Source organism: Fusarium poae, chromosome 1 (genome assembly GCF_019609905.1).
Source record: "Fusarium poae strain DAOMC 252244 chromosome 1, whole genome shotgun sequence".
Lineage (NCBI taxonomy): Eukaryota > Fungi > Ascomycota > Sordariomycetes > Hypocreales > Nectriaceae > Fusarium > Fusarium poae.
Window position 1 is genome coordinate 4509810 of NC_058399.1, and position 18781 is coordinate 4528590.

Sequence of the window (18781 nt, forward strand, 5' to 3'; positions counted from 1 at the left end):
TGTCTTTGAGAATCGCATCAACTCCCGCGATTCTATCCGTCGTCAATCTCGATAATTCATTCTTCCCCGTTGCGTAACATCACCACGATTGGGAGTTAAACTTATATTCTCATTATAAAAGGACATCAAAGGGGCCACCTCTACTGATTGTGCAAAATGCGTCCGTCCTTGTTGAGACTGGCATCAGCCACCACTCCTCAGCGTGGTCTGAAGCCAAACCCCATGGCTCTCCTCCCTCCTATTCCCTTGTATCGACGACTCCTACGTGCCCATCGCAAGCACCTACCACCCGAGATGAGACTTCTCGGGGATGAGTACATCAAGGCTGAGTTCAGAGCGCATAGAAAGGTGGATAACCCGGCTCATCTGGTATGTCAATTTGAAGAGGGATTCCGAGGAGAGATATATTGACCCCAAAAACAGATTGGGTTCTTGACAGAGTGGCAGATGTATGCGCAAAAGATTGAGGGTGACCAGTGGGTAGGTGATAAGCTAGATGAGCAGAAGCTCTCCAAGATGAGTGGTGAGCACCTATGACCCAATATCATCTTGCAGAGACCTGTTACTAATTCCATGAAAGATGAGCAAATACACCAACTATACGAGTTGATGCAGGCAATTCAAAACAGAGGCAAAGAGGGTGGTGAGCAGGAATCATAGGCGCCTGGATATTATACATGTTGTAGACATACATTGTACGAGTAGATCAAGCAAATCTTTCACATTGAATTTCGTTGTGCATAATCGATGTCATGATGGCACATAGCGATGTAGAGCTTACTAGATGGTCGTAATGAGCGAAAATATAGTATTAATGAATAAGGAGCTGGAAAGTCTTCTGGATACCTCCCTATGTCTTTGCAAAATGACACATAGCTATCTATCATGTATTTTTCTTGCCAGATTCCTCGCATCTGACTGCTCATTTCCCCTCCAATGCCTCTGCAATCCATACTGCCTGAATGGCGCTGACCTTTTTAGCATAATTCTTATTAGTATAAACATGCTCCAGGAACATGATGGCTTCTTTCTTTTGCCCATGTAGCACGCTAGCTGGGTGAATGGCCACAACGTGCTTGCCTTGAACAGTGACGTAACTGCTATCGGGAGCCAGCATTGCAGTCTTCAAAGCGAAGCCCCGCATGAAGCATTTGAGGACCTGCTCTGCGCGCTCTGGTGAGATGGGGATAAACGGCTGAGGATCGGCCGGTGGAGCTTCATCCAAAAGCTTCTCCTTGAGACACATGCCGCGAAGCTGCCTTCGAATGTTCAGAGCCTGTCTCATGTTTCGCATGTTGATCTTCCGTTGCTTGCACCAAACCACTCTGTCTGCATTCTCGGCCGTGTACTGCTGAATGGTGGTGAGATATGTAATAATGTCACCCTCCCGGCGCTGAAGCTCCTTTCTAAAGGTCTCGACCTCTTCCTGTGCCTCTTCAGATTGTATACTCAAAAAGATATCTTCGCCAGATGTGATGCAGGAGATAATGTCGATTGCTTCAACCACACAGTCAAATTCGGGATTAGCAGCAGCAAGTAGCACAGCTCCCAAAGGCGCAGATATGGGGAAACGGGCCATCGTTTCACCAGTCTTTGTGATGGTGCCATCATCGTTCAGAGCTCCAAGGAAATGCAAGTGAATCAGTGCCTTCTCAATTGCTTCTGTTTCTGGTGGATCCATAAGAGGAAACGTCAGAACATCTTGGATCCCGCGCGCCTTCATGGTCAATACCGCTCCTAGGACGTCATTGCGAAGAATTTCCGGAAGATCAGAATCTTGCAGTGTCTTGAAAGCCGTTTCAGGGTACAGGCGGAAACATTTACCTGGGCCTTCACGACCAGCTCGACCAGTTCGTTGAACAGCAGACGACTTCGAGATAGGCTTGGCGAGGAGAGATTCCATACCAAGACGAGCTCGGTATTGCTTCACCTTGGCTTTTCCACAGTCCACCACGTATCTGACTCCGGGTACAGTGACTGATGTCTCAGCAATGTTTGTTGCCAACACGATCTTTCGAGTAAATGATGCCTTGACGGGCAGGAACGCTTCGCGTTGCGCGTCCATCGATAATTGACCATACAACGGGAAGACCTTGATCTTGGGGATGTTCGATGCCAGTGTTGCCGCATATTCTTCGATTAATTTTTGCGCCGCCTCAATCTCTTCCTGACCTGTCAGGAAAGCAAGGATGTCTCCAGGAAGTTGCTCTTGTAGATGAATTTTGTATATCGTCTTGAGAAGTGCATCTTGAAGGTCAGCTACCGGTCGTGGCTCATGATGAACAGTCACCGGATATTGTCTTCCTTTGATCTTGAGAACTTGGAGCAAATTCTCGTCTTGTGTCTTGGGGCGAACATCTTTGAAGAACTCCTGGATACCCTCCACGTCTGCTGTGGCACTCATGATGACGACCTTGAGAGGAATGCCGCCGCGACCAGACAGATCGCTAGAGAGAATCTGCTTTAGAAACCCGACCAGGAGATCGACGTCAAGACTCCGCTCGTGGATTTCGTCAACCACAATAGCGCTGTAATTTTTGAGATTGGGGTCTCGCAGCAGTTCTTGGAGCAGCATGCCCTCAGTCAAGAACTTGATCCGCGAGCCCTTCGGCACTTGATGGTCGAATCGAACTGAATAACCAACCAAGCCATCCGGCCGGCCTTTTCCTAAAGGAGTTCCGGCTTCCTGGGCAACTCGATGGGCCAGTGTCGTTGCGGCGACTCGTCGAGGCTGTGTAATAGCAACCGTGCCCCCAACTGAAATTTCTTCGTCTGATCCAGCGAGCTTGATCTTTTGCCGCCTACACCAGGGCTCCTGGTAGAGAAACTGAGGGACTTGTGTACTTTTACCGGAACCTGTCTCACCCACTAGAACAAGAACATCGCTGTTGTTTCGCAGCGCCTGCTGAATGTCCTCGCGATACTGCCAGATGGGAAGCTGTTTGCGAGTTTTGAGCAGTTTCGGGTCTTCTCGACTTCGTGCCTTTTCATTGTAACGGTCTTTGATCTGATAGTCCTTGTGGTTTTTGGCTGGCCTTTGCTGCGTGTTATCCTTCTTCTTCTCTGGTACGGTGGTAGCTGTTATTGTTGTTGGGGTCTCGCTGTCTGTTGTTTCCGATGCCTTTGCATCGACTTCTTTAGGCTTGGGGGGCGCTGTAAGGTAACCCTCTAAAGAAATGACTTTTCCTCCGACGGTCAAAGCATTCAGATCCTTTGACTTGGTTTTCCTCTTCTTAGCTGGAGGTCCAGAATTATTGTCGGTTGCCATCGTGTTTGTAGTTGTTCGCGCTCTTACAGATAGATTCATTAAGCCTGTGTGTGGTAGCTTTTTACTCTCGAAAATTTCATGCATGTTTAAGTGAATCTACAGTGTCATGACAGATACACACTGTGCACGCTATCGCAGTACATCTATCTGCTCATCATGAATGCATGCTGTTTCGTTCAATTTATAGGCTTTATCATAAAACCTTATAAAAAGTTCTTTGGTCTTAGACATACAAGATTGACCGATTGCCATTTTATTTCACTGAAACTTTTGCGGTAAAGAAAAAGAAAAAAGAAAGAAGCCTCAACATTATCAGTCAAAGTCAGATATTAACGATGCCCAGTTCATTTGTATATTCACATCTCTTACACTGCTCCTAGAGCGCGGTTATGCGTGCTTGGCCTAGATTACAGCCCAAGACCAAATCAAAACTGGACCTGCCATCTTGTGATGTAGATACCTTGAATGGGCAAATCAAGTCATCGCTCATTCTTCCTAACCCAAAATCATTTCTATGTTTCATAATATTGTATGTGAGCCCCTTCTACTTGATACGGGCCAGACGTTCTCTGTTCATTCTCGTAGCATCATCAACATCATTGGTCTGTTCTCTAGGTTAGCAATGAATCCAGACTGGTTGGGGTGAGAAGCGACTTGCCTTATCCGTAATACGATCAATCTGCTTATTTTGCGCATCAACCTCCTTTCCAATAGCTCGGCCGACCATGTTCATCATGGATACCTGACCCTCGAGTTCGTTGATACCATCATCGATCTGGTCCTCGAGTTCGTCGGCTCCTTCTTCATCTTCCAAGTTGAACTTTCCGTAATCCTTTTTGCGTGGTTGTTGTCTTGGTCGGGCAGCAGCGTTCACTTCTCTGAAGTTGTTCTCCATGCGCTGATTGGCTGTGAAACCATCGCGGCGAGTAGCCTCCCGCTGTTCTCTTTCCGATCGATGGCGGTTCAGAACTTCCTCGTCCGCCCTGGCTTTACGCTGTTTGGAGGTGAAAGGGTTGCTCACATGAACGGCAAACATGCTGCCGTTGAGTGTCTTGAGCTCAGCAGCTCGATCCTGTGCAATCTTGTTCTGGTTGGCAGCCAAATCAAGATGCTTTTCAGTGTTGTTAAGACGTTCTCCCTGGGCTCCCAGACGAGCGAGAGTGGCACGACCAACTTCGTTGGCTTGACGAGCCATCTGCACTGAGCGGTTGACCGAAGAGGCACTCTCCTGCTGGAGTTGTCGCTTCTCCGCAAGGATAGATTGGTATTCAGCTTCTTCTTGTTCCTCAGCAGTCAATTCGCGTTCCTCGCCATAACCACCGTAGGAGCCACCGGCAGCCCCAGATTGTGGGCCGTTGTTGGCGGGTTGCTGGTTTTGGGCCTGTCGTTGCTGGGCGCCGGCAAAGAGGTCATCGCGGTTATTGTCAGGCTCGCTAGGCCCAAATCCACCATAACCACCCGGACCTCTTGCACCAGCAGATGGAGCAGGGCGGTTCTGCGAAGGAGTATCGCCATATCGGCTTCCACCATAACCACCTCCGGATCCGTATCGGTCAGCACCGTAACCACTTGGGGGCTGAGAGTTATGACCTCCTTGGGCAGGAGGAGGAGCACCATAAGGGTTGGCGGCTTGAGCACCGGGGCCAGGGGAAGGGCCATTGCTTAGACCAGCGCGGGCTTGCTGGTAAGGAGTGACGTTGGCGTACTTTGCATCATCGGCGTAGGGATCTTTGCCGCCTTGTTTGGCGTAGGGATTGTCGGAAGAGACAGACTGAGACGACTTTTTGCGACCGAATAAGGCGTGGCGGTTAGTGTCGTCGCCATCATCGCCTTTCTTTCCAAAGCCAAACTTCTTCATGGCGGATTTTGTTGAAGAGGTTAAATATGAAACGAAAGCGGGTTGTTGTCGAGATGAGTATTCGTGTCAGTAAGGAAAAAGAGAAGAAGAAAGGAGTATTATGGATGTCAGAAGCTGAAAGGAGACGAGAATGGATGGTAGCGCTGCCTGGGCTGCCTTGACTTATGAACGGCAGTTCCAAGGGTGCTAGCTTCTCATACCCATACCTGGCTGGGGACTACCTACCAAGGTACTAACCTAGGTAGGTCTCAGGGACCTACTAACCTCTGGTGGGGGGGAGGGCGGACCCTGGGGGCGGTGTCTAGGTTGTGTGTACCTGACTGCCCGCAATATGTACCCAGGCGACCTTTGGGTTTGACTGGATGTCATGGGTGGCGTGCCCATCCATTTAATTCTAGTATCGTTTTGGGGATGGATCAGGCGTTCGTTAGGTCTAGAATATGAGAAAGTTTGGATTTGCAGGGAATGTGTTTTCTTGTTATGTAGGTACCTTTCACTAGGTACACGATGGATGCGATGGGTGCAATGCAATAGACGCCCAATAAGCAAGCGCCTATCGCCTAAGAGGCATCCCAGGATCCATAGCGAGCCCCTGGTGTTACAGCCGCAATCTGGAACTGGGGGTCCCCTATGCAAGTATGTCAGTAACGGGTGGGAGTACAGTGATTCAGGTCTTTCAGTTGGCCATGTTGTGGGCACAGGAACCCAAAGTTTATACAGAACAAAACCTACCTACCTACAGTACTTAACTGCACGGATACTCTGATCGCGAATGCGAGCATGTACTAGTCTAAGTTATCGGGTAGGGTAGGTGGCTCAGCCTTTAATGCGTCAGCTTGTGGCGGCTTCTGCATCTGCATTTTGGTCAACCCTTATTATATGCTGTAGGATAGTCCATACGAACATGTCATAAAATGGATACAGATTTCGGTTGAAATGCTGCATTAATCAAAGCGATGTGAACCATTGTCTAACAGCACTTGTGGGGACCTAAGCTAAACTTCTGTATCAATATGGTTTCATATGGAGTGGCAGGTCTTATGCCACATTCCGTGTTCTAGAAGAGATCTGGAATGGAGATTCAGCCATCGCTTCAGAATTAATCATGAAGTTATGAACACCTAGTATTGAATTTAGCAAGAGAGTATGGTACTGTTTTCGACCGCCACATCTTTGAAATTATATATGCCTGGTATTAGCAACTTGGGGTCGTGAGCAGCGTATTGTATTACCTACCCGGTAGGTAGATTAGAGTCCAGCCTGGATGATTGAACCTGATACCGAGAACGAATGTGCGATGCCAACCTGGAATTCAAGTCAATGCTTATCTCCAGTGATCTTTTTGGGGCCTAAGTTGATGATCACTCTACACATCCGTTTATCACTTGTGTACTGAAGTAAAGAGTAAGCGGGCTAATTTGTACCTCTAGGTAGGCAGGAATCAGTCGATGATTCATCAAAAGAGTATCTGTAACAACTGAGCCCCGTGAGACAGGCTATGGGATAGCCTACCTACTACTAATCTATCTATCAGGTACCATCTAGTCTACTGAGGTACCTAGGTAGTTTCCTCTGAAGATGATGAACCTCTCTGCATGCGAGAGCAGCCTCCATTATTACCTACTAATATCCCACTGCTAGTGGAGGTCCTCAATGACTCCACCTGCCGTCCATAGCATTATTGAGACATGGATTCTCCGCACCTTCAGTGTGTACAACAGTAGTACACATGGCTCTGATTGGCCACTTCGCCGATGCGTCACCTCTGACTCGCTCCTCTCCGATTCAGTCAGCCTGTATGAGTGAGTAGGCCTACCTGCTATTGTTGGATATTTTGACTTTCAGTTCCATACATTTTTATCCCAGTCATTGTTTCAACTACAAAAAGCGCGTTGCGCTTTGTCACGTACTGTTTCGGGTTTTATCATTGACTTATTTCATCACACCCTACAGATAACTTCCACATTGGCTGATTTACGTCATGCTTTACATCTCCTGAGCTGGTAACTGACCGCCTCAACACAGCCCTCCCTAGAGTCGTGATCGTTTCATTATCACTGATCTCTTATTACGACTCACACCATTTCTCAGAAATACTAGCAAGATGATAACTCGAATACACCACGAACTCCCCTTTCTCGTTATTGGATATTCCGCCATATTATCACATCTATCACAGTGCCCATCATTATCAATATCTTGACTTAAAGGACTCAATTAAAAACCACTTTAATCCTGAACCTGGTCTGCTTTTCCTCTTCTTCGCCTTGGAAGCTGCTTTCCGCTATCGGAACAGCCATGTCTGTCTTCACCTATGATCCAGATCCTCCAAGGGTCTCATCTCCTTGGATGAAGCTCAATGATTCTGGCAAGGATGAATCCCGACATTTAGGCTCAGAAGTTTTTGAATCACCTCGGCAGCCAGGATCCGGATTGTTATCCGACTACGGAGTGACCAAACTTCACGCCGAGCCACAAGACGGCCCCACGGAATATAAACTTCATCTACTCCTTCGACCGCGGAGAGTGTTCATGCGCATGAGTACAACCAATAAGTCGCGCCATGGACGACTCAAGTCGTCAGTACCTTCTCCCGCTGCGTCCAGCCAGCCTCGACAACAGAGACTCGAGCACTTGACGACTCAACTCTTGTGGAGATTACAGCAGTCTTCCCCCTATCACTTGTCCAGCTCCAAAGAACTGGCACTCCCCAAGCTTCCAGACGACAACGTTGATCTTACTGCTCCTGTGAAGCTCAGTAAACTTGTCCCCGGTTTGGAAGAGTCCAGGGGGGCTTTGTACGAAATAGGCGTCGCCGACGATGGCACGCTTGTTGGCCTTACCAAGGACGAGATGGATGAGAGTATTACAACTTTGAGAGTCATGGCTGCAAGTTTGGGTTGCACTGTCGATGTTTGTCGGAGAGTTATCGTCGGTGATTGTGAATGGGCCGAGTTTACAGAACTAATTGACAGTAATGTGGTCCTGCCAGATGAAGTCATCAGAAGCGGCAAACTCTGGGTCGCCGAAGCACTCGTCATGCCTTACCTTGGGTTGATAAACGGAGGAAACAGAGAAAGCAGCACCACCTGCACCAAACATTCTGCGGCAGAGAACATTGCTATGCCTAGCCGTGGTAGTTCGTCCACGCCACAGTTGAGAGTCACCTTCACTGGGCCTACAACCTCCGGTAAATCGAGTCTGCTGGGAACATTATCAACGGGGATTCTGGACAATGGCCGTGGCAACAGTCGCCTTAATTTGCTCAAACATAGGCACGAAATGGTTACAGGAGTTACGAGCTCGATAGCTCAGGAACTCATCGGATACAAGGACCAGTCGATTCTCAACTGCAGCCATGGAAATATTGAGTCCTGGATAGATATCCACGACTGTTCTGAAGGTGGTCGCTTAGTATTTGTGTCAGACTCCGCGGGACATCCAAGGTATCGACGCACAGTCCTTCGTGGTTTGATGAACTGGGCTCCTCACTGGATCATCCTATGTTTGGCGGCCGACGATACAGAAATAGCGACGAAGAGCCAAGGAGTGTCAAATCACCTGGGTGTCTCAGCAGGCGGTGTTGATCTTGTCAAAGCACACCTGACCCTGTCACTGAAACTGGACATTCCTTTGGCAGTCGTCGTTACCAAAATGGATATTGCTTCCAAGATGAGTGCGCATAAAATCACCAACAAGGTTTTATCAGCTGTCAAAGAAGCTGGGCGTGTACCAAAAATCCTTCGGCCTGATCAGAATATAGGGGGAGATCTCACTAGAGTGCCCGATGACGACTCTGCCAAAGTGAAGGACTTATTGAAGGGGATCACTGAGGGTGGAAATCTGACTGAGATTGTTCCAATAGCCTTCTCGAGTGCAGTCAAGGGGAGTGGAATTGGCCTTTTGCATGCACTTTTGGAAAACCTACCACTGCCACCTACACCAACAGCGCGCGATTATATCGGCATGGCGTTGAATCCGGAACAGCCCAAGTGCCTCTTTCATATCGATGATACATTTTCTTTATCGGCATCTTATGGTAATTTGTCCAATGGCTCTGGAGAAATGGCTGGCCTCGATATTGTTGTATCTGGTCACCTCAGGTTTGGGCAATTTTCTGTTGGGGACAAGATCGTTGTTGGGCCTTTCCCGCCAGAGGATGACGAACCTCGCGAGTTAACTCCAGAGGGTAGACAATCTCCAAGTAGTTATGGACTGTCGATCTCGCACCCATCATCAGCAGAGCTGGCCCGCATTGCCATGAAGAACGCTGTATCTGCGTCGGCAATTGCAGGGGAGTGGCATGATGCTCAGATTGTAAGCATACGTAATCTGAGGCTTCCAGTCTCAACTCTTGAAGCCGGGCAAGCTGGGTCAATTGGCCTCAATATCCGACCACTAGCAACTCGTTCCCAGAACGGCAATATAAACCACACCGCTGTTGCCGAGATTCCTCGTATTCGCCGGGGCATGATCTTAGCAATACCGTCGAAACATATGGCAGATACTGGATTAAAGTTGCAAGCTGCAAGCGGATTCACGGCGGTTTTTGAAGACCCAGACATTCATACGCTGGCCGCTGGCTCTTTCGTAAACATATACATTGCTAGCATTCGAACGGTAGCGCGCATCCGCCGAATATCTCACCGAGACAACGGATGGGACGCTGGGGCGGAGTACACGGGTGAGATGGAGGAGATTTTCAACCTCAACGATGAATCTGATCTGAACAATGTTAGAAATGAGAGCGATCAGCGCAAGGGCGGAGTCGAGATGGGCCTGGAGCTTCTACATCACCGAGAATGGATAGAGATGGGTTCACGAGTTATACTGTTGGAGGGTGGGAGTCAGGATAAATCAGGGCTGGAGGGTTTTGTTGGTAAGGTCGTTGAGATCGTCGACTAACGGTTTGAGCGTGTTTGTTTTTCAGAATACTGTTGTATTATTGACGGTAGCATTTTCGGATTTCTTTTTGTCTTGTATACTTTCGTTATATAATAGTTACTTCATGGCACAGTTCGTTTCTTGGATGCCGCATTGCCATTTTAACAATTCTCTCATCATAACTCCAAAGACGCCAAAGGTAGATGCAGATTCCTGGTACTGTTGACCTATGCCCTAACCAATCCATAAAATAATGTCCACGTCAAGACGAAACCAGAGATGCCATTGAAGATGCCGCCGACCCAGAAATCGAAGAGTCCCCGGTAGAACCGCGAAGGATCGAGAGGAGCATGACCTTTAGGGAGCGATTCAGGAGCAACCTTGAGAACGTAAAAGAGGAGAGTGGTGATGAAAGAGAAGACGATGTAGACGAGGAAGCCGTAGTAGGACTCAAGACCGAGAACTCCAGCTGTGACTCCGAAGAGGGAAGCAGTAAGACTGTGGAGATTGGAAAGAGCCTGGGCGTAGAAAATGTCAGCAAATTCCATATCAGAGCCGATCGATATCATGGATGGGTAGCTACTGACCTTGGTGTTGTGGATCATGGACTCAGGGACGATTGGGTTGATCTGGAGTTCGCGTTCGGAAGGCATTGTTGCGAATATACAAGGATGGCCGTGCTCGTATTGATCGATCGCTTATAGTCGGTGAATATTTTCGGACAACAACAGGCAGAATTATGAATAGCTTCGTATCCTCGTAGGAAGCTATCAAGGCGCGACACTGACTGTGCCCATGATGACAGCGTGTCGGTCCGTCCTAAGCTCCGAGGACCGAAGAGTGAAGTGGAGTCGACCAACCAGTGTAACCAATCTAGAGCTCGGTCCAGCTACCGACATATGAAAAAGGGACCCCTCCATTGACATGATTCCAAATGGGCAATTGCTTGGTGGGGTTCTGTCTAACGTTAGTATGGGTAGCTTAACTGGAACTTCTTCTTAAAGATCCCATCTGATCTGTAACTTGCAGTTCTCTATTTCCTGAGCTGTAGTAACAACCTCTATTCGCGAATTCTGATAATCACAATGACGCAAGACTTTGCACCTCTCAAGAACGACCTGTTGCTTCGCACAGCATGGGGTGGGTTATCAGCGCTTCGTTACTAGAATCATGAGAGCTGTGCTGAGACTTTGTGCGTTGCAACTTAGGCCAGACCGTTGAGCGTCCTCCTATGTGGGTTATGCGACAAGGTAAAGAGACACTGCGATAAAGAACAAACATTATCAAACTGATCCAACTGATAGCTGGCCGTTACCTCCCCGAGTACCACGAAGCCAAGGGCAACCGAGACTTTTTCGAATGCTGCCGCGACCCTGAAGTTGCAACAGAAATCACCCTTCAGCCCGTCCGCCGATTCGCAGGCCTCATCGATGCCGCCATCATCTTTTCCGATATTCTGGTCATTCCGCAAGCCATGGGCATGACTGTCGAAATGGTTGACAAGAAGGGCCCACACTTCCCCAGCCCACTCAAGACTCCCGATGACGGACAGTACAGCCAGGTTCTCGCCAAGGATGTCGATGTTGCTGCTGAGCTCGGCTACGTTTATGATGCCATCACACTGACACGCCAGAAGCTCGATGGCCAGGTGCCTTTGATTGGATTCTGTGGTGCCCCTTGGACGCTGTTCTGTTATATGGTCGAGGGCGGAGGCACAAAGCTGTTTGCGCAGGTCAAGACATGGATCTACAAGTACCCCGAAGAGGCAAAGAAGCTTCTGTCCAAGATTGCTGATATTTGTGTCGAACATCTGGCTCTGCAAGTAAAGGCTGGTGCTCAGGTAAGGTCCCCAACAGCGTACGGGGTAGACAGTGTATCACTGACACAATTGCTTCTTAGTTAGTAATGGTCTTTGACTCGTGGGCAGGAGAGCTTGGCCCTTCCTCGTACCGCCAGTTCTCTGAGCCTTATCTGAAGCAAATTGCAGAGAAGCTCCCTGCTAAGATCCAGAGCCTTGGTCTGGAGAAGGTGCCCATGACCGTGTTCCCCAAGGGCGCTTGGTACGCACTCGACTCTGCCTGCGACCTGGGATACAATGTCGTTGGAATGGACTGGCTGCATGACCCCAAGGAAGCTGTCAAGATCCGAGGCGACCGCAACATCGTTTTCCAAGGCAACGCCGACCCTGGTGTACTTTATGGCACCAAGGAGGCTATCACCAAGGCTGTGGAGGAGATGGTCGAGGGCTTCTGGGTCGGAAACAAGGGCTGGATTGCCAACCTTGGTCACGGTATGTATTCAGCGATACGAAATCGATCGAGACGAGTGCTAACGAAAGCAGGAATCACCCCTGGCGTGAACCCCGATCACCTTAAGCACTACTTTGAGGAAATTCACCGCCTCACCAAGAAGAACTGATGGTAAAATGTGAACATGTTTTACATTCGCGCCATCTTGAAATACCTACTGTAGAGGAGCGGAAACAGGCGTGAGAATATGAGGGTTAGCATAAGACTAAGGACATCAAGAACTATGCCCTGAAAAAATGTAACATATTAAAACAGTACCTATATGAGCAAAATATTGAGAAAACTTATTCTTATTGCATGTAATTTATTTGATAATATGGTATCTCTGTGTTCCCTCCTTTTGGGTATTACATCTGCCTATCCTATGTCCTTCCGTTACCCCATTTTGTGTTGTGTATGGTCTACGTTATTTAGTAGCCAGAACCCCTCTTCTGAGTCCAATGCCAAAGGCGCCAAAACACCAAGCTGTGAAAAGAAACCCAGACGCAATGATAGTAGAACATGAAAACTTTTGTTTCGCTCTTGAGACTTGGAACGATGATGAGAGAGTTGAAGACGCTCTCGCTCGTTAAGCCTTCTTGCCGAAAAGCCAGTTCTTGCCTTTCTGAGCCAATGACTCGCCGGCATTAGGAGAAGTAGCAGAGCTGGGTTCCTCGTCGTCGGTGATGGCGGCTTCATTGCTGGCTTTGCGTGTAAGTTGCACATCCTTGTCCTTGAAGACATTGCCAGCGCCACCTCGACCCGAGTGCTGAGTACCGTAAGAAGGACGTCGGGGCACACTGTTGTCTGAAGTCAGTGAATGAGTTCAAATGAAGGGAGAGGCCCCCAGGAGGACTAGGATCAAGTGGGAAGGGAACATACGCTTCAACGTCTTGACGCTTGCGAGTCTCGCGAGGATCGTCGTTCTTGGCCATGTTGCCTGTACCACCTCGGCCGGTAGTAACGACGGAGCCCTTCAGGACAGGAGTCTGGAGCTTGCTGGGGTCTGTCTTTTCTGTGGTGGCTAAGTCGGCCATGTTGCCAGCGCCGCCGCGACCGTGAGAGGCAAGCATTTTGTTGGAGGTGATGTTTGTTGTTGAATATGTGAGAGAGAAAGCTGAGATGACTACTTGGAGTTGTGGTTGTCTTTGAGTGAGTGAGAGTGGGCCTTGATATAGTTGACTGGGTATGTAGTCAAGTTCTGGATCAGACCAACAACAAGACTATTTATTTATTGTTCTCAAAGGAATTGCAGTGGCAAAGAGTGTAATTCAGATGATCAAAGTACGAAAAACCAACATGAGTTCCAGGCGGCGGCGGTGACACTTTTAACTCAATGCCAAGTCTGTCCTCGTGATGTCGTTATTTGGTGCCAGAAATTTCCCCTGCCCTGTCTCTTACCTGTAAGACGTGTTCCCATGATCAACAAAACAGGGGAAAGAAAAAAATTCGATATGTACTTGGCCACTAATGTACTAAGTCGCCCTATTCCCACCCACCAAATGCCAGGAACCGCTGCGCCCAGCCAAAGAGTGTACAGACTATCCAATAGCCTAGCCTGGCCAGGCCCTGTGGTCACTACCTAAGTACGTTAGGCTGGTCCGAAGCTGGGCTGGAGGATTCTCAATGAGACGAGCTTCTGTAATTCACTGGGCGTAAACTGGGCTTGCTCTTGATATTTGTTTGGAGACGTATCAACCAGTGAGTGCCTTAATTTCCTTGAAAATCATAGGTAGACCAGAAACCCTTTTACTTTTAGCCCACCCATGTCCTTTAAAGAATGAGGCTCAGTTAAAGCTCAGCCAAGTCATCAAGTCTAGAACAAGTAGAAGCAAGTATCCGAATACCAGTTCCACTTAGTATCTGCACTAAGAAGCCACGTCCAGTCATACAAATTTGGTTGCGTAATGAAATTTGAAGACCTCGTGCTGCCCCAGATCTTGGCAGGATACCTGACATGTACGAGGTCAATACAAGCTTTTGCTCAGTCAAACTCGGTCACAAACACCAGCTGAAAGGAAGCGAGCAGTTTTAAGATCTGGATCCAGTACTGGCCGAACTAAGCTACCTACTGTGCACGTTGTTTAATGCGCTCTTGCAATCATTGGTCAGATTCACAAAAGACTTTCCCATTCCGTATCTGACTTTTTTCACGTAGGTACTAAGGTAAGCAGCTGTGAGGTACGTATGACAGAAATTCTTTCACCAAGTTTTTCAAAAGGGTTTCGGCCAAGAAAACAATGGGTTAGGTCAAGGTGAGATTGGGTTGAGTTGGCCGATGTTCCCTTCTACCCAGTTGCCAAGAGAACTCTCGGTGCATACAGTCCCACGATGAAGTCACCTCTCTTCGCTCTCGCCGGGCTCCGAGTTCTAAATAACTGGCCTGGAGACCCGAAGCCGCTTCTGGACTGGCGTGCACCGAGACAGTGGATGGAGTTAATTTGGTGGCTCACAACTTAGGTATGGAAAAGATCTGTAGTGCGAGCTTATCTTATTCAAAATATTGGCTCGCGTCGATTTCGGGTCTTCAGCAGGGTAGGGCTACTCCCATGCTGATCATCAAGACCCTGAAAATAGTGGCTAAGCTTGTCCAAGTATGATGACGTTTGCTCTTGGACCCTGGCTCGACCATGAGTTGTTGCGACTTGGACTACCTCTGGCTTTTCAGCTTGATCGATGCGCTCCATTGTTGGTCCTGCCAAAAACAAGAGCTTTTCTCAACCCTGAATCGCACATTGGCTTGTAGATATGTATTTGGCATTTTACATTGCAAACACAAAGCAGATCCAAGACAAAATTAATTGTATGGTAGAGTACCTAGTCATCAATCAATTCCAAACGCCGACACCGGTATGTCTCCCCAATTGCGCAACCCTTGACCCTTTTAGATCAGAGAGGTCTCCTGTATCTACTACATGTGCACCCGTTGGCAGTTCATCCTCAACACATAACTAAGAAGGACCATGCTTTAATCTCTTCTTTAAGTGTTGCTTACCATATATGCCTATCCTTCCAACTCTTGCGGGTATAATGCTTCCAAACGATTCGAACCTGACAGCTCAATTTTGACGCAGTCATCAGCGCCAAGGAATATTTCCAGCCACCAAATAGCCTTTTCAGTTCTGATCGTACATCATCTCATCATCGCCTTCACCTTTAATGTTTGTATCTTTCCGAATCGGGATCTTGATGCCTTGAAGCGCAAATGTTTTGCTCAAAGGTGTACTTTCACAAACACCAGGAAATTTCTTGGCCGAATACACACTGAAGTCCTGGCTGAAGCACGAGGCCAAGATTGGTGCTCGACCTTGGTTAACATTATTTGCCATACCAGGGCCGCCTCCAACATTGACAAACGAGAACCGTAATCTAAAAGCTCAAAATTAGCATTGAAAAATCGACACTCGCCTAGCCCAATAGCTATTTTCTCGCTCTTACCGGAATGTGCCTTCAGTGCGAACGCTCAGGTCCTGGAGGACAAACCAGATACCTGCTTTCTTTTCCGTGTCATTAAGACGAAATGCACTTGCAGCCAGGCTCCCGATCAGGTTCCTCGTGAACATTCCCTGGGGCTGACCTCCCACCACTGCCATTCGGGTAAGCGTGTTCTGATCCTGGCTGTAGCCATTGCGGAAAGGAGCACCAGCCGACGGAGCGGGAGGATCAGCACTGTAACCGCCATGTCGCGGGTAATATTGCTGAGGCGGGCCGTAGGAACTGCTCGACGGGTACGACGGCGCTAATAATCTGTCAGATATCCGTACATTTATCGCTTCTGTTTCAACCAACCTTGCCCATAGTTTTGTTGCACCGACGGGACATACTCCTGCCCGTACCCCAATCCCTGACTCTGCGAATAGCCAGACTCGCGGCTTGGAGGGAGAGCTTGTTGCTGATAAGAAGGGGTGCCAGGCTCGAGGGTTGAATAAGAATAATTGTTCGAAGATGCCACAGAGCCCGGCCCAGTTGAAGATCGGACAAGGTTCACTTCTTTGATACCGTCCTTATCCCAGAGATCGACCGACAGCACGAACATAGCATGATCGAGGGTACTACAGGTATCGTGTCAGTAAGAAAGCCAGTTTCTCGAGTTTGAGCATGTGCAACGCACTTGTAGTCAACCTCCTTCCCTGTCTCACTGTCGATTATAACAAGACGAACACACGGTGGCGGTGTGATTGGGCGGCGATCCTATACGGGAATTGTGAGAAGGACGGACAAAATCATGAACGGGAAGCAAGCGCACCTTGTCGCCAAAGCCGCACATGCGCGCACGTATGGGTTGCTGTTGCACATCGAGACTAGCGAGCTCGTTTAGCCAAAAGAACAAGATGACACTTTCAGAGGTTATATGTGACCAACCTATACTTCAAGCCTGTACTTTCTTCAATTTTGGAGAAAGACGGTGGTTCGTATTTGGCTTTCTCGTGCTGGTCGCTGGGAGATGGCTCTGAGGATGGCGGAGGAGGCTCATCATTACGTGAAGGAGGAAGTGGATGAGGTCGGGGATATTGGTTCGGATGAGGCTGCTGGTATTGAGTTGGAGGATATGGCGGAAGCTGAGAGTGGTGATGGGACGGCGGAGGAGCGTGGTGTTGATGCGAGGACAACGAGTGAGAAGATGGCGGAGGCGGCGGTGGTGGAGGAGGAGCATGAGAAGAATGGTGATGCTGAGTTGGCGGTGGAGGTGGAAGAGACGGCGGGGGGTGCTGGTGTTGTTGCTGCTGTTGGTATGCGTGAATAGGTGGCGGAACGGTGGACGAATAGCCAGAGCCAGGGCCAGGCATTCGCTGCGACATGTCGGGAGGGTGATAGGATGAGTTCATTGCAGATTGCGATTGCGACTGCGATCACGGTCGACGGTAGCGAGTATAAGTAGGTGTATATATATACAAATGGAAACAGATACTAGGTAAGAAGGTAGATATCCGAAGAAGATGGACGGACGATCTGTGGAGGACGAAGCGAAGAGGAGAAGAAAGTTGAGCGGACAAGGCGAGCTATAAGAGCAAGTGCTCTGATAGCTACTTCGCTTCGCTTTGCTGTGTAGGTAGGCTTTGTGCGTTGCGTTGCGTTGCGTTCGTCCGTTTCCCCGTTCGGTCCGTCCCTAGCGAAGCATGGAAAGTAAAGCAAGGACAAAAAAGCAAGGTAGTGAAAACGAAAACAAAAACAAAAAAAAAAGCTGCAATCAAGTAAGTGGCCAGAAGGAAGAAGGAAGAAGAAAGCGCCAAGACAGGAAAGTCACCGAATGGAGAGGCCGACGATTACGATGTCTCTTCCCAAACGCAGGTGTATCGGTACTGTACTGTGTTGCAATGGACGTTAGGTGCCCGAGGTGAGTGAGGTGAGATGAGTTAGTGGATGTAGATGGACTTGAAAATAAGTCAGCTGGTGGAGAACCCAGAAGCCCGGCTGAAGGTAAAGTGTAAATTGAAATTCTTAGCTCTCGAGTGGCGCGGGCCGGGAGCGCTAAAAAGGGTCTCAATCCCCTTGATTCATCCACTGGGTGGACTCCCAGGGCTCCCCAAGTCTTGGATCAGATATCACAAGAACTTTTTTATTACCGTAATGGTCGGGCGCGCTGAACTTTGTTCTCTACGCCACAAGGATTTCAGTTTATCCCAAGGCCATGGTTAAGGTATGGCATTCCGATCCATTATGGCATGGAGCAACTCCAAGGTAGGCATGTCCGAACACTAGACTGTTGCTGTACAAACTCACGCGATGTCATGGAAGGCTTAAGCCAATCCGGGAAACATGTCAGGGAAGAACTGACTCCAAGCTGAAAAGACTGAGACCTCGAACAAGGACTGGGTCCTCGGAGTTCAGCTAGCGTGCATTCTATCCTTAATAGCTGTAGCTGTAGCTGTAGCTACCTACCTACCTACCTAGGTACCTAGCTATGTGCTTACAGTACAATTCAGTACAGTGTTTTGAGGAGAGTACTTGTCAACTGGCTTGTCTACCTATACTTTGCACACCGTGTTGTAGGTATGTAAGAAGAGAAGAGAAGAGAAGAAAAAAAAAAAGAAAAGAAAAGTGCACGCACATGCGAACAAACGCAGCAAGCCACTTACCTTTCCCTCCAGTGCCACTTACATACTGACAGAGTAATGTGCTCACAAGACGGCCGCTGTCTCATGTGTGTAACACAAGGACGCACACTGGCACATAGGTACCTTTCAGTTTCCTCATCGTGACGAGGAACATGAGAATAAACAGAGTCTTGTGAAACAACAATAAGCCACTCTTTTTTACCACATGAGACCAGATATCTTTGTGATGGAGCTGAGGGTTGCCATGCTTGCTTGAGTACAAGTCTTTACTCACGTTTACCTACTATGGAAGGTATCTATCCTTCCTTCTAGTTGCATGGTATTCTATTGTACCTACTAACCTACTAGTTAACCTAGGAGGTAGGTACTAATTCATGGATCTCGACCCACCACGAAACAGACTCGAGCCTCGACTGCATTTGTTCGT

At 48.5% G+C, this 18781-nt stretch overlaps 8 protein-coding genes across 8 annotated transcripts; 3 read left to right on the forward strand and 5 right to left on the reverse strand.

Moving 5' to 3' along the window:
* Window positions 1–156: 156 nt before the first annotated feature.
* Window positions 157–660, forward strand: FPOAC1_001455 (uncharacterized protein; the record flags this gene model as incomplete). The annotated part of the gene is made up of 3 exons (XM_044846059.1): window positions 157–369; window positions 424–523; window positions 581–660. 3 exons carry the CDS (start codon window positions 157–159, stop codon window positions 658–660), a joined length of 393 nt encoding a protein of 130 aa, XP_044711975.1.
* Window positions 661–922: 262 nt separating this feature from the next.
* FPOAC1_001456 (uncharacterized protein) lies at window positions 923–3268 on the reverse strand (the record flags this gene model as incomplete). The annotated part of the gene is made up of 1 exon (XM_044846060.1): window positions 923–3268. The coding sequence occupies one exon, from the start codon at window positions 3266–3268 to the stop codon at window positions 923–925; it is 2346 nt and encodes a 781-aa protein (XP_044711976.1).
* A 616-nt stretch (window positions 3269–3884) lies between these two features.
* Window positions 3885–5126, reverse strand: FPOAC1_001457 (uncharacterized protein; the record flags this gene model as incomplete). The annotated part of the gene is made up of 1 exon (XM_044846061.1): window positions 3885–5126. One exon carries the CDS (start codon window positions 5124–5126, stop codon window positions 3885–3887), a length of 1242 nt encoding a protein of 413 aa, XP_044711977.1.
* Window positions 5127–7424: 2298 nt separating this feature from the next.
* On the forward strand, window positions 7425–10031 carry FPOAC1_001458 (uncharacterized protein; the record flags this gene model as incomplete). The annotated part of the gene is made up of 1 exon (XM_044846062.1): window positions 7425–10031. One exon carries the CDS (start codon window positions 7425–7427, stop codon window positions 10029–10031), a length of 2607 nt encoding a protein of 868 aa, XP_044711978.1.
* A 206-nt stretch (window positions 10032–10237) lies between these two features.
* Window positions 10238–10663, reverse strand: FPOAC1_001459 (uncharacterized protein; the record flags this gene model as incomplete). The annotated part of the gene is made up of 2 exons (XM_044846063.1): window positions 10238–10528; window positions 10598–10663. 2 exons carry the CDS (start codon window positions 10661–10663, stop codon window positions 10238–10240), a joined length of 357 nt encoding a protein of 118 aa, XP_044711979.1.
* A 432-nt stretch (window positions 10664–11095) lies between these two features.
* Window positions 11096–12428, forward strand: FPOAC1_001460 (uncharacterized protein; the record flags this gene model as incomplete). Its single annotated transcript, XM_044846064.1, has 5 exons — window positions 11096–11150; window positions 11219–11260; window positions 11315–11850; window positions 11910–12300; window positions 12352–12428. 5 exons carry the CDS (start codon window positions 11096–11098, stop codon window positions 12426–12428), a joined length of 1101 nt encoding a protein of 366 aa, XP_044711980.1.
* A 459-nt stretch (window positions 12429–12887) lies between these two features.
* On the reverse strand, window positions 12888–13371 carry FPOAC1_001461 (uncharacterized protein; the record flags this gene model as incomplete). The annotated part of the gene is made up of 2 exons (XM_044846065.1): window positions 12888–13098; window positions 13181–13371. 2 exons carry the CDS (start codon window positions 13369–13371, stop codon window positions 12888–12890), a joined length of 402 nt encoding a protein of 133 aa, XP_044711981.1.
* A 2043-nt stretch (window positions 13372–15414) lies between these two features.
* Window positions 15415–17124, reverse strand: FPOAC1_001462 (uncharacterized protein; the record flags this gene model as incomplete). The annotated part of the gene is made up of 6 exons (XM_044846066.1): window positions 15415–15667; window positions 15737–16037; window positions 16088–16350; window positions 16410–16489; window positions 16545–16599; window positions 16661–17124. The coding sequence occupies 6 exons, from the start codon at window positions 17122–17124 to the stop codon at window positions 15415–15417; spliced, it is 1416 nt and encodes a 471-aa protein (XP_044711982.1).
* Window positions 17125–18781: the final 1657 nt, after the last annotated feature.